The sequence below is a fragment of the Salvelinus fontinalis genome, chromosome 3 (assembly GCF_029448725.1).
Source record: "Salvelinus fontinalis isolate EN_2023a chromosome 3, ASM2944872v1, whole genome shotgun sequence".
Classification (NCBI taxonomy): Eukaryota; Metazoa; Chordata; class Actinopteri; order Salmoniformes; family Salmonidae; genus Salvelinus; species Salvelinus fontinalis.
The window spans coordinates 24,236,877-24,250,172 of NC_074667.1; the positions used below are offsets into that span (position 1 = coordinate 24,236,877).

General features: G+C 41.6%; 2 protein-coding genes across 3 annotated transcripts in view; both read left to right on the forward strand.

Annotated features, from left to right (window-relative positions):
• Nucleotides 1-984: 984 nt before the first annotated feature.
• tpra1 (transmembrane protein, adipocyte asscociated 1) lies at nt 985-11,959 on the forward strand. Its single transcript, XM_055909820.1, has 11 exons — nt 985-1,185; nt 1,852-2,038; nt 2,801-2,933; nt 3,095-3,181; nt 5,705-5,777; nt 6,763-6,842; nt 7,008-7,118; nt 7,562-7,622; nt 7,835-7,937; nt 9,346-9,426; nt 9,776-11,959. Exons 2-11 carry the CDS (start codon nt 1,866-1,868, stop codon nt 10,038-10,040), a joined length of 1,167 nt encoding a protein of 388 aa, XP_055765795.1. The 5' UTR covers nt 985-1,185; nt 1,852-1,865; the 3' UTR covers nt 10,041-11,959.
• Nucleotides 11,960-12,224: 265 nt separating this feature from the next.
• The window catches only part of LOC129841523 (MICOS complex subunit mic25a-like), a 58,976-nt gene continuing 57,904 nt past the window's right edge, over nt 12,225-13,296 (forward strand). Inside the window, exon 1 of one of the 2 annotated variants that reach the window (XM_055909831.1) lies at nt 12,225-12,521. In XM_055909831.1, coding sequence (XP_055765806.1) covers nt 12,438-12,521 — 84 coding nt within the window. In that variant the 5' untranslated portion in view covers nt 12,225-12,437. The remainder of the gene's footprint in view (nt 12,522-13,296) is intronic. The other variant, XM_055909838.1, reaches the window with a different exon arrangement.

The window sequence follows — 13,296 nt, forward strand, 5'->3', positions numbered from 1 at the left end:
TGCCACAGTTCGCATTGATGTGCCATCCTGGATGAACTGCACTACCTGAGCCACTTGTGTGGGTTGTAGACTCCGTCTCATGCTACCACTAGAGTGAGAGCACCGCCAACATTCAAAAGTGACCAAAACATCAGCCAGGAAGCATAGGAACTGAGAAGTGGTCTGTGGTCACTACCTGCAGAATCACTCCTGTTTTGGGGGGTGTCTTGCTAATTGCCTATAATTTCCACCTTTTGTCTATTCCATTTGCTCAACAGCATGTGAAATTTATTGTCAATCAGTGGTGCTTCCTAAGTGGACAGTTTGATTTCACAGAAGTGTGATTGACTTGGAGTTACATTGTGTTGTTTAAGTGTTCCCTTTATTTTTTTGAGCAGTGTATTTTTTTATCCATTCCTTACTTAGATTTACGTGTTTTTGGGGTATATGTTGTGGAACTGTTAGATATTATTATAGCACTGTCGGAGCTAGAAGCAGAAGTATTTCGCTACACCGCAATAACATCTGCTAAACACCTGTATGTGACCAATACATTTGATTTGATTTTGAACATTAGTTATAACTACTATTAATTGCTATATTTATTAGCATAAGTATTTTTTTTGTAATACTAAAGCCATTTGATTTTCACGTTTGTATACCACCATTCCAAACAGGACACACTTTTTAGGGTACTTCGATATAACGTATTTTTCGTAGCAGGTCAGAAGCATTTTCCTAACCTTAATCTCAGTCTCCTAACCTGCTTGGAAAAACTCACATCATTATCTAAATGCAGTGACATGAGTGGCCGTGTTCGAGATCATCAAACCCGTGATGTATCATAACTGTCTGACCTACAAGTAATTTATTTCGTTATTTATGATGCAAGGTGATTTGTAGATCAGTCAGTCGGCAGTATCTTTCACTGTCGGCTGCAATGTCGAATTAGCCCAGTGTTAACCCCATCCCTGAACTGTAGCAGACGGATGTCGTCATTTATCCCTCTGATGCGCCTGCGCAAAGATTGATATCGAAATTAAAATCCGGTTTGTCAGGTGACTAGCTAGCTTGGATAAATTATTAATTAAACAGTAGACAACAGTATGATAGGTTAGCTAGTTATGTTGCTTGCACCAAAAGTATTGTCCGTGAAAAGTGCCGCAGAATATACAACTTGCCCTTGAATTCGAGACTACTGAAACGGTAACGTTAAAATCATTGTTAGTTATCTAACGTTAGTTATGTTTGCTGTCGAAACGTTGCAATGCTGGATTGTTAACTACATCTCCCTGCCAGCCTTGCCCTGACACATCGATGTTTGTTTTAATATTCAACATGTGAGCCACTCAGCCATGGCACTTACATAGCATCGACTATCTATATATTCTATAACGTTATTGCAGCTAGCTGGAAGCTAACGTTAGCTAGCTGGCCTGATTTTGTTGTACACAAGCTGCGTGACCCTGTCACGGTTACGTAACGTTAAACTTACCTGACGTGGAAAATGTTTGAACAGACAAATGCCGCGTTCAAAACAACTGTGAACTCGAGAAAATAAATCATCACAAAAAAATCGTTTTGAAATGTCATTCATCTCGGAATTGCAAGTCGGAAACACGGTATCTTCTAGAGTTCGAGCTTTCCTACCTGAATATCACCGATGTCATGGTTTGATCTCGTTTGTCTTGAAAGTATCAAGTGCACAGACTAGAGCTAGTACCCCTGTATTTTCTCATATCTAGCTAACGTTAGCTAATAGTTACCAATGTTAGGAAATAAGCAAACAGCTGTGTACTGAGCTGGAATAACTATTATGTATTGTTTACTTGGTAACACCCACATTACTGAAGTTATAACATTTGCCCCTAGGCCGTGAGTGCATTATGCTTGACACCGTGACTGCAGTGGTGAGGTTTGCACAATACAATGGCAGCATATTACCAACCTATGTGGAAAACACATCAGCAATTCCTACCTGGCAACCAGAGTTTGAGGCCAACATCACCAAGCCTCATAGATGTCTCCAGATCCTATACGAGGACATTGGCAAGTCAAGGTAAACCAGATAGGACTGTGTTTGCTGTGCATCTTTTGGACATATTGCATTATCTCAATTCTACATTTTGAAACACTTTGTCATTCACATTGCTGGAACTATTCAATTCTGTGTTTAGTGTGGTTATGAAGACTGGTGTAGTCTAAGAAAAATAACACTTACTCTTTTGAACTAATGGCCGTATAGGCTCTACAGCTTGTAACGGTTTGGATTGGTCAAAAACAAGGGTTTAGTTTCATGTCTTCATGATCTTTTGTCAATGTCTCTCGCATACAACCATGCAGGCCAGCAGCATGCCACCCTGCATCCCACTGCTAGTGTACCTCTGAAGCTAAGCAGGGATGATCCTGGTCAGTCCCAGGATGGGAGACCAGATGCTGCTGGAAGTGGTGTTGGAGGGCCAGTAGGAGGCACTCTTTCCTCTGGTCTAAAAATAAATATTGCAATTCCCCAGGGCAGTGATTGAGGACATTGCCCTGTGTATGGTGCTGTCTTTCTGATGTAACGTTAAATGGGTGTCCTGACTCTGTGGTCATTAAAGATCCCATGGCACTTATTGTAAGAGTAGGGGTGTTAACCCCAGGGTCCTGGTTGAATTACCACTGTGGCCATCATACCATCATCCCCAGCTTCCAATTGGCTCTTTCATCCCCCTCATTTCCCCTGTAGCTATTCCCCAGGTCGTTGCTGTAAATGAGAATGTGTTCTGAGTCAACTTACCTGGTAAAATAACATATATATTTTTTAACTCTCCCTCCTTAGAGTTCGGTTTTGGGACCTCATGCTTCTCATTCCCAATGTGGCTTTCTTCATGTTCCTGATGTGGAAACTGCCCTCAGCCAGGGCCAAGATCCGGCTCACCTCCAGCCCCATCTTCATCACCTTCTACATACTGGTAGGCAACCTCTTATATTCAAGCTTTGGAAATAGAACAGCGAGATGTACACGTAGAAAGTTGGCTTGTTAGAAATTGAATGCATACATTTCCATAAAAACAATCCAGTGAGATCCTGCTTGCCGGCACTTTTAATGGATGTCTGACCTATGTCCTTCCAGGTGTTTGTGGTGGCAGCGGTGGGAATCACCCGTGCCGTAGTGTCCATGACCGTCAGTGCATCCAGTGCTGCCACCATCATTGACAAGGTAAGGCTACTATGGCAGGGCACAATTGGTGACACTCTGAACCACCTACACTTGTAGCGTGTTACAGACTTGCTGTAATAATTCATAACAACTCGAGGCTTCTTGCCACAGCCCTTGTAGATGCATAAAGGCTTTGGATTTGTAATGCCATACACAGATGGAAGTTAGCTTCCGTAAAAAGGGTAAATGTGTGCTCTGAGCGACTTGGGAATCCAGAAAAACATATAAACCCAGGAGACTTAACAAGTTTATTATCTCAAAAAAGAAAGCTGAGCAGTCTGATTTCTGCAACTATCAGGACAAACATCTGAGTGCTTCTTTCTTTTCTGAGAGAGCCATCTTGTAAAACTTAAAAAAAAAAATAAAAAAAAATCTGGTAGATACACTGTCATAAGGAGCTCAAGACTCCTTATGACAGTGTAAATGCATGGACGCATGTAAATAAAGTAATTCATTTACATACAGGTGGTTCTCAGAAAGTGTTACCCTCAAATTGGCTGTAGTGGTGAGATAGTGTCAGTCATTGAGCTGTGCTGTATCGATTGAATTTGGAGCCACACACTGCTATAAATGGCTTCTTAATACACCCTGGAAACCATTGAGATTCACTCTGTCTGCGTCCTAAACGGCACCCAATTCTCTATATGGTGCACTATTTATGACCAGGATCCATATGGCTCTGGTCAAAAGGAGAAAACATTAACAACACCTGCTCTTTCCATGACATATACTGACCAGGTGAAAGCTACGATCCCTTATTGATGTAACTTGTTAAATCCACTTCAATCAGTGTAGATGAAAGGGAGGAGACACGATAAATAAGGATTTTTAAGCCTTGAGACATGGCTTGTGTATGTATGTGTGCCATTCAGAGGGTGAATGGGCAAGACAAAAACATGTAAGTGCCTTTCAATGGGGTGTGGTAGAAGGTGCCAGGCGCACTGGTTTGTGTCAAGAACTGTAACGCTGCTGGGTTTTTCACGCTCAACAGTCACGTGTGTATCAAGAATGGTCCACCACCCAAAGGACATCCAGCCAACTTGACACAACTGTGGGAAGCATTGGTGTCAACATGGGCCAGCATCCCTGTGGAACGCTTTTGACAACTTGTAGAGTCCATGCCCCAATGAATTGACGCTCTTCTGAAGGCAAAAGGTGGGGGGTGCAACTTAATGTTTTGTACACTGTGTATAGGGCACGTTTTCATTGGGGACCCCAGCCCCCCCCCCCCCCCCCCCCCCCCCCCACCAGAATTAATGGGAACTACATTTTTCACCCAAGATTTCTCATGACTCAACACCAAATCTAATGACACAACCTTAAAATTGGTACATTTTAGATTTTTACATCCACAAATAACCTTCAGTTTATTGCATTTTCATCTCTTAGCAAAAATGAGAAGTAACCAATGAATACATTTCACATGAAAACATTTTACATATATGGCCACCCCACTGCAGTTCCCGTCGCGACCTCGACTATGAATACTGCTGATATTGGTAATGGGGTGACGTTTGGGACGATTCCGATGACTTTCCATTGGGTGATGAAATTTCACTTGTTCTAAAAATACATTTGACCGAGACAAATATAATTTATTCATGATCTGAATTGTTCAATGGGGTATTTTTCTAACATTGAATTAATACAATATCGGATTGCTTAACCTAATACATCCTGTAATAGGCACCGAGCTTTGTTGACAGAGCGGTGCAGCTTTTCTCGCAGCCTTCTTGAAGATTTGACATGTGGTGGTCGTCTTCAGAGTTGTTTCTGCTGGTAGGGTTGCAAAAAATCTAAATCGGCTTGACGGTCTGAGTTAAAAGTAAAAGACTGAAAATACATTTTAAAAGCGTATTAATTTTGCACTAATTTGAAAAAAGTATACTAAAATATGAAAATTCTACATTGTCTCAATCGATCTTATCTCTATATTGTTTTATGTCTTGCGGATTTGAGGTAGCGTTTGTTCTCGCTGACACAATGCTTTGCAATTTTCCTTATTTTTGACCACTTTTTTTCTGCCAAAAACTCCAATAACTTTTGAACAGCTTATGATAGAGATGTGATTTTTTGGACCATTGGTTTTCTTAGTGGATTATCTACACAAATAACAATTGACCTATTGGTCATTAGCAGTAGGGAGCATGAAGTATTAAGAAATGCTGTGACTTGATTAGTGATAACATGAAGATATTTCAAGAGTGTGTCTCAACCCTCTAAATGGCCTAGTCTGTCTCTTTTCCCTTCGTGTGCACTGATTTCAACAGACATGATGTGATCCTCAGAAGGTCAGAATTTGGGTAGAGAAAGCTGATCTGAAAACAGTGCTCCCAGCCTATTAATTAGTACATTTTTGTGTTCCTTCGTGTAAATTGATTTGTTAATTGTGTATCAGATTGTATCTGTGTTTCTGCTACAACAGACCCCCAGATAAATGCAGAGATGAAGGAAAGGTGATTAGGAGAGTAGGCTTCTTGAGACTATATTGAGGTTGACACATTTTTAATGTCTCTCCTTTAGGTGCTGTGGGAGATCACCCGCTTCTTTCTGCTAGCCATTGAGCTCAGTGTGATTATCTTGGGACTGGCTTTTGGTATGTCTTCTAATGACCGCCGCAATACATTTAATTCATAAAACTCTCTTTCAATGTTTCCTTTTTCTGTATTATTATACTAATAATAATAAAATGTTTTAACTGCTCTAGGTTTATTATTATTGTTATTATTGCTTGGATAATCTTATCTGCAATTGTGTGTTGATTTAGTTTTGAATTCTTTATGCGGTGCGCTTTGCACAGGACACCGGAATAATTATTACTGTGAATTATCCCTATGAATCATTGTAATGTTTGTTTTTCCAGTAAGGGATGGGTTGCCGACTGGTGATTTTAACATGAAAATAATATGTCATACATTTCAACTCAAAGTTCTTTACAGTAGCCTGGTTCCAAATCTGTGCGTGCTATCATTGTTAACTCCTTGTTTGGAATCACAATGAATGCCAATGAGTTGACATGATAGCAGAGACATACTGGCATCCAGGCTAACTATACACATGAAATTAAACCAAAAGCTACAAAGTACATGCTGAATAAGTCCATGACTAATGTGTGTAAGGGCAATATACTAAATACAGAATATTAGCAAATGTGCAGCGCAATGAAATTGTAAACGATGTGTAATACTGCAAACCTAAAACTACGACATCTCCCTCTGGGCTCGTCTCACTTCTGTTGTAAGACTAACACTTGGAATGACTTAGTCACCAATGATATGACTGCAGTTGCACGCACACACAGTCATATATAGTCACACACTGTCTGTATACGCGGAAGTGTATATAGAAGTTGTTATGGTATTCTTGGAGGGGGAGGAATTAGGCTGAGCTTGCTGTAGACTCAAGAGGTATAAAGCTGACAGAGCGTAATTATTACTGTGCTGCATATTCAAATGTTGTTTTCTTCAGTTTATGGTAGTATCGTAGTCGACGTAACCTCTTGCTTACGTTTTTAGAAGTTTGGGCCACTTTTGCCTTGGGGAATTGAAGAGTGCCCGCTGATGTGTTTCTTCTGTCGACAGGCCACCTGGAGAGCAAGTCCAGTATAAAGCGTGTGCTGGCGATCACTGCTGTACTGGCACTGGGTTACTCCATCACACAGGTAAGACTGGAGACCGCTCACATGGCAGCCCCACAACTCTCAAACTTACACAAGATCATAACAACTCCAAAACGCCGTAATAAGAAGTGTTTTACAAATGACAAAACAAATAAATGACTGGTTAATGTAACCCCGTGTGTTGACCATTTGATGGTTCTTCCTCAGGGCACCCTGGAGATCCTGTACCCTGACAAGCACCTTTCCGCCGAGGATTTCAACATCTACGGCCACGGGGGACGCCACTTCTGGTTGGCCAGCTCCTGTTTCTTCTTCCTGGTGAGCTGCCAATGGTTACAGAGCAAATGCAGCGCTGTCAAAGTTTTTTTTTTTTTTGAATAATGTAATTGTATATAGTTCTACTGTTTGGAATTGTACTAATAACATGAATAGAGAGGGGTTTTCAATCACTTCTGTTTTGAGAATTGTTAAAATTGGATGTCTTTGTGCCACCCGTTTGGTCCTCTAATTTTGCTGTCTTGTTATTTGTAATGCAAGAAGGCACCAATTTCACCAATGGGTTTCTGCATGCTAGCACATACCCACAGACTTCTGGTCATTGTGCTTATGCTAGTTAGCATTGACTCGCAACCCTACCTCTAACTTCCTTCATACTGGACACAGAGTCATCAAAATGGTGTCCACCAGTTCATCTGACTCTGGGGAGGTAGATGAAGGGCCTCCCGAAGTACCCCTTTTAACACTGGTCCTTGTGCTTTCAGGTGTACTCTCTGATTGTCATCCTTCCCAAAACCCCGGTGAGGGAGAGGATATCCCTGCCATGTGAGTTATTGGGACAGTTTTCTGGGTGAACAAATATCAACAGATGGCAGAGGGCTTTTTTTCGGGGTCATTTACTAATATACCAACCGTTGAGTTCCACAGTGCTGTTTTTTTTTTTTATTCTCCCTGATGTTTTATGATTAGCTGGAGAGTGGCCTTGTGTTAGCATCAAAGTTGACTCACACCCCTTCTTGGCCCTCCTACCTCCACAGCTAAGAAGAGTTTCTATGTGTACGCTGCCGTCCTGTCTCTGCTCAACCTGGTCCAGGGCCTGGGCAGCGCCATGCTGTGTGCCGGTATCATAGAGGGGCTCTGGTGAGTGTCTGTACTGTGAAAAACAAGTGATGGACATTCAAGTAACTGTTCAGAGATTCAATTAAATCATCACACTGTGATCTATGATTTATCCTAATGAAGAAAAAGGGTTGAAAAATATCGTCTTTTCAATCACACTTGCTCGTTGATGGCAGCGCGTACTTTTCATTTGACGTCTGTGTTTAGTTAATCAGCTGTGGCCTAACTGCAAAGCAATGGAATTATCTCGTTTTTATCTGTATCTTCAAGGCTGACCTTTTTTTATTATGACCGTGTTACATAGACCTTATAGCTAAGGGTCCAAGTCCATTTTCTAGCTGAGGGTCCAAGTAATCCCCCCCCCCCCCCCCCCCCCCCCAATCTAATATGTATTTTTTTTATTCCTTCGAACATACTGTATTTTAAAGACCCAGTGCAGTCAAAAATGTGATTTCCTGTGTTGTGTGTGTGTGTGTATATATTTCCACACTGTTGGAATAATACTGTCAAAATTATGATAATTCTGTTTTAGTGTAAGAGCTGTTTCGAAAAAAAAACAAAAAAAACGCCTGACATCACCAGGCAGTAAATTGGTTAATAGACAGTAAGAGAGTTCTCAACCTTTCTGCCAATAAGGTTGGCACATACCCACAGACCCCCCCCCCCCAATCAGACCACTCCCAGACAGTCTTAGCAACATTCTTGCTTGAGAAATTGATCTTTGCTAAGAAGCTATTTTTGTGTGTTTTTGACAATTTTAATTGAAAACAATCACAGTAAGGTACTATTTATTTATTTAACCAGGTAAGTTGACTGAGAACACATTCTCATTTACAGCAGTGACCTGGGGAATAGTAAAAGGGGAGAGGAAGAGGGATGAATGAGCTATTGTTACGCAGAAATGATTTGATATTCAGATAAGAATGGCTGCATTGCACCATTTAAAAAAAAAATATATATACTTTTCCCTCAAAGTAGAGCAGCTTGTTTATGTCCATGTTCTGATGTTTTCTGTGTAGCCTAATTGAAGTCTAGTGTCATTCTGGTGCTAGGCTACAGAGATCGTTCAGTCATTGCTGATGCCTGATGTTTATTTACATTTTAGTCATTTAGCAGACGCTCTTATCCAGAGCGACTTACAGTAGAGTGCATACATTTTATTACATACATTTTTTACATACTGAGACAAGGATATCCCTACCGGCCAAACCCTCCCTAACCCGGACGACGCTATGCCAATTGTGCGTCGCCCCACGGACCTCCCGGTTGCGGCCGGCTGCGACAGAGCCTGGGCTCGAACCCAGAGACTCTGGTGGCGCAGCTAGCACTGCGATGCAGTGCCCTAGACCACCCCGGTGGCGCAGTTTATCTGGGTCAGTGAGCTCCCTGTTAGTCTGTGGTTTATGTGTATCTGTGTGATTTGCAACAGCTGCGTGGACGTCACCACCTTCCTCTACTTCTCCGTGTTCGCCCCGCTCATCTACGTCACCTTCCTCAAAGGCTTCTTCGGGTACGTAGGTCAAAGGCCGAAAACTATGGCTGTCTGAAAATATTACTAAAAGTCAAATCCTTGCTTCCTGTCCTTTTTTCCCTAAATTCCTCTCAAGGCTCATTGGAGGAAGAGGTCCAAGAGGGACCTTAATTCCTGTCCTCCAATGCTCTTTGAGGTTAATTGAGGAAACGAGGACAGAAGACACAGGCAAGGTTCCCCCAATGCATGATACATGTTTGGTTGCATTTTACTTCTGCCTGATGATACCATCTCTTTTCTGTCTTTTCTGTCTCCTTTTCTTCCTGTCCCTCCTTTTTCTCTCCTTGTCCTTTTTCCCAACTCTCTTCCTCCTCCTCCCTCCCTCTAGCTCAGAGCCCAAGATCCTCTTCTCCTACAAGTGCCAGGTGGACGAGCCGGACGACCAGGCAGACGTCCACCTGCCCCCCACCTCGACCTCTGGTCTGGGCCGCAAGGAGCAGCTGGAGCAAGGCTCCTTCTACTCCAGCACTCAGATAGACGGCCTGACTGCCACTGGCATGGCTGCCTACCTGGACGACGTGGCCTCTGGTCCTTTCGGGGCGGGCAGCATCAACAGCATCGACAGCGACCGCTGGAGGGCCATCAACGCCTAAGGAAAAAGATGTGAGGAACGGGGAGGTTAGGGGATGTATGCTAAGCTAGTAGGAGAGTGCTAGTAGGACTGGTTAAGTGGAGAGTAATGGAAGGGGGGAAGGTTGGAGTTTGCTATGGCTCTCTCTCCCTCTCTGGAGAAACTGTGAGGAGGGCCCTCATTGAGGAAACTGCTCCCCCATTTCAGCTCCTGTTTGTCCTCCATATCCGTAATTTTGGCTCAAACATTACATTCTTCGCAATACCTGCCTAGGATTTTTCCACAACTTCAGTCAAGTATTATCCCCCCAGTAATTGAGTGCGTGGACAACAAAGCTAAGAAGCAAATGTTCTTTTAAGTGTAAAGGTAATGTCCGTTACATTCCCATCGAAGGGTTACAGCTCAGTGAGGTAAAGTCCACTAACTGAGGCTTTGTGTTAGATTTGTGACTACTTGGTAACCAGGTCGTATTCAATCACCAATTCACCGTGCCTTGCTCCCTATAGACCAGATCTGTCCTTATCACGCTAGGACCCTTCTCTAAATTGCGTCATTTGTAATGTTTTATGTTTGAAATCAGTGCTTTTTTCCCAGTGTTTGATGCTTGACGTGTAATGTCATGTACCCTCATTGTATTAATTGAGGAACTCGGGCTTGAGTCTGCAGGAGCTTGGTATGCCGTGTCAAAGACCATTAGTAGTGCATCTGGTATCCATGTGATTTGCTGCTGGGGCATAGAGAGAATCAAAATGGATGCTGAGTCGCACCTGTCATCTCTACCTATTTTATGTTATTATTTACTGTCTGTTTTATTTATTTTAGTGACCGCTCGGGTTTTATGTCGATAGGTAGTTCCATCAGCGGATCAAACCTGGTATAAGAAATGTTTCTAATGACTAAAGTAACATTTACAAACCAACCGTCAAATGAGGGAGAGAGAAGGCAGGAATAGCACTTGTGGTTAGGCTATCTATTTTGCAGACCTTTTTTTACTTTAAGAAATATTCATCCCAAGATGCATTGGATTCAACTGAAAAGAAACGGAGAAAAACAAAGGTAATTTTTTTGTGACTCAAATATGAACTAATATTGAAATGTAATTTTCAATGTATGAAATTATTGAATTGGCAACCTTACGTTGCTCATGCGCTCTTTATAATTGAGCCCCGATTTCATCACAAAGAAAGAGCAACTTTAAACACAGTAAATCTGTTTGCTGATAATGCTCAGTGCGAACTGGACCAATTTGCATGAGGCACTACTTCCTTGCAGTGATCCTACTTTGTCTGCTGTGAACTTAGTAGCCCACAACACATGGCTTGCTGTGAAACCAATTCCATTGTTTATGCCCCCTTTTGATTTTGTCACTTATTCATTCCCCCACCCCGAACGAGAATTGCCCCTTGGAATGGTGTACATTTGGCATGGTAAAACATTGTTTTGTGAATGGAGTTCGTCGTGTGACATATAGCATCAGTATGTCATATAAAGACATGTTTATTTTTTCATAAATGTAAGCCACCACAAAGCAAGTGTTTTTTCTGTATTGCCATAGTAGTATTTTATGAGTCTTCTGCCTTGCACATCCAAACACTTGACCTGCATTAACAAAGGAAACCCTGTAACTTGCTCTCACACAAGCTTAAATTTCTAGAGAAATGTTGTACGGTTGCATTTGAGGGTCAACATTATTGATGAAAAATTGAGTATAATAATTATAAGGTGTTAGTGGGTTTCAAATGCAAGTGTTGGCAGGCTACATAAGATTGAATACAATATTTAATTGAAAGGACTTTGAAAAAGAGTAAGGATACTCGGTGCCAGCAAGCTGTGAATAACTTGTAATTGTATTTAATTATGTACCATTGTAGAATATTCAACTCATATGTTGTGTTGAGGATTCCATGAGACGATTAAACCTGCTTCCTTTTCATTCCTATACATGTATGTCTCCCCTTGGTGGTTTCTTGTGGTACTGCAAATTGAAACGTTTAGTCTAGTCCCTATTTTTGGGGATGCATGGCACGCAGTGTTTCTTGTGATTTGTATTGGCCAAGACGTGGAATGTATGGCATTACATGTTTTGCCTAACCGTAATATTTATCGTACAGACATAGGCCTACACGACGTTTGGGTAACTTGACTTTTGGGTTGACGGGATGACTACAGAACTACAGTTCCCAGCCCCCTTATGGTCGCCTATGATACAAGATAAAATGTAATTGGAGTCCGATTATGTTATCCACCTATACGCGTTGAGATTACTGGCCATCCTGGAAAGTGACCTTTTCTTGGAGTATTTTGTCCGCGACGCGCTGTGGCGGCTACTGTTGCTTTCACATTGTCGTAGACTTGTAAAATATACTAGTGTAGGGCAGCGTTTTTTTAAATACAGGTTAATACAAGCCGACCATTGACCATGGGAGGCAGTGAAAGTACGAGGAGAAAAGTGTCATTCGGCCTGGATGAAGAAGAGAAGGTCACAGTAATTCATGGAGTTAAGGTAAGTAACGTTAAGCGACTGATTAGAAAACGGCGACTTTCATTGCCAAGTTCAAATAATTTGACATGGCGACAGAGAAATGAAATGCAACATAGATCTAATAGGCTATATTTAGTGTATCCGTGACTTTTGGTTGCATTACCGTAGCTCTAGTAAATATAGCAGGCACTATAGAACGGAAATAGTTGTGTATTTTTAAGCAAATGCAAGTAACAGACCCGTATTCTAATGTAATGTCATGTATTCCCGTGTCCTCAAGTGAATTCGGTCACGGTTCCCCCCCAGACCGCTATGCGTCGTTGTCTGGACTTGACGGTACACTGTAGCGGCTATATGTAGGCTACAGAGAACATTTAACAGTAATGGACTCGTTCTAGGCTGCTACAATAATATCATTAGACCACATATTTTTGACAAACACAATTTATATCGCAAATATTTTAGACTATGGCTTATAATAATGCAGGTGTCGCTTTGAGCAAATACATTATTCCCATATCATTTGCAGATGGACCGTCAATGTAGGCCTATACGTTTGGATGCATTGTAACGAGAGACTGACATATTGCGACAATGTTACAACTGTAATTTACAAAGGAAGTCATTGGCAATTTTTGAAGTTGCCCTACATAAAGTTATGAAAAACAAATTTGATTTGGTCTAGGGAAGCAAGTTATTGTCAACCCCACTTAGACACTATCTTCTTACATTATATAATACGTGTGCCCAAAATCAACTTTTTTCAATGAATTCGGTCACACTTATGGTGCTCTTA

What these genes read in the sequence shown, in the direction of transcription:
- tpra1 (XM_055909820.1), top strand. Translation starts at nt 1,866, where the DNA reads ATGCTTGACACCGTGACTGCAGTGGTGAGGTTTGCACAATACAATGGC. An exon ending in GAGGACATTGGCAAGTCAAG is followed by an intron (nt 2,039 to 2,800) that starts GTAAACCAGATA and finishes CTCCCTCCTTAG; the next exon opens with AGTTCGGTTTTGGGACCTCA. An exon ending in GCTCCTGTTTCTTCTTCCTG is followed by an intron (nt 7,119 to 7,561) that starts GTGAGCTGCCAA and finishes TTGTGCTTTCAG; the next exon opens with GTGTACTCTCTGATTGTCAT.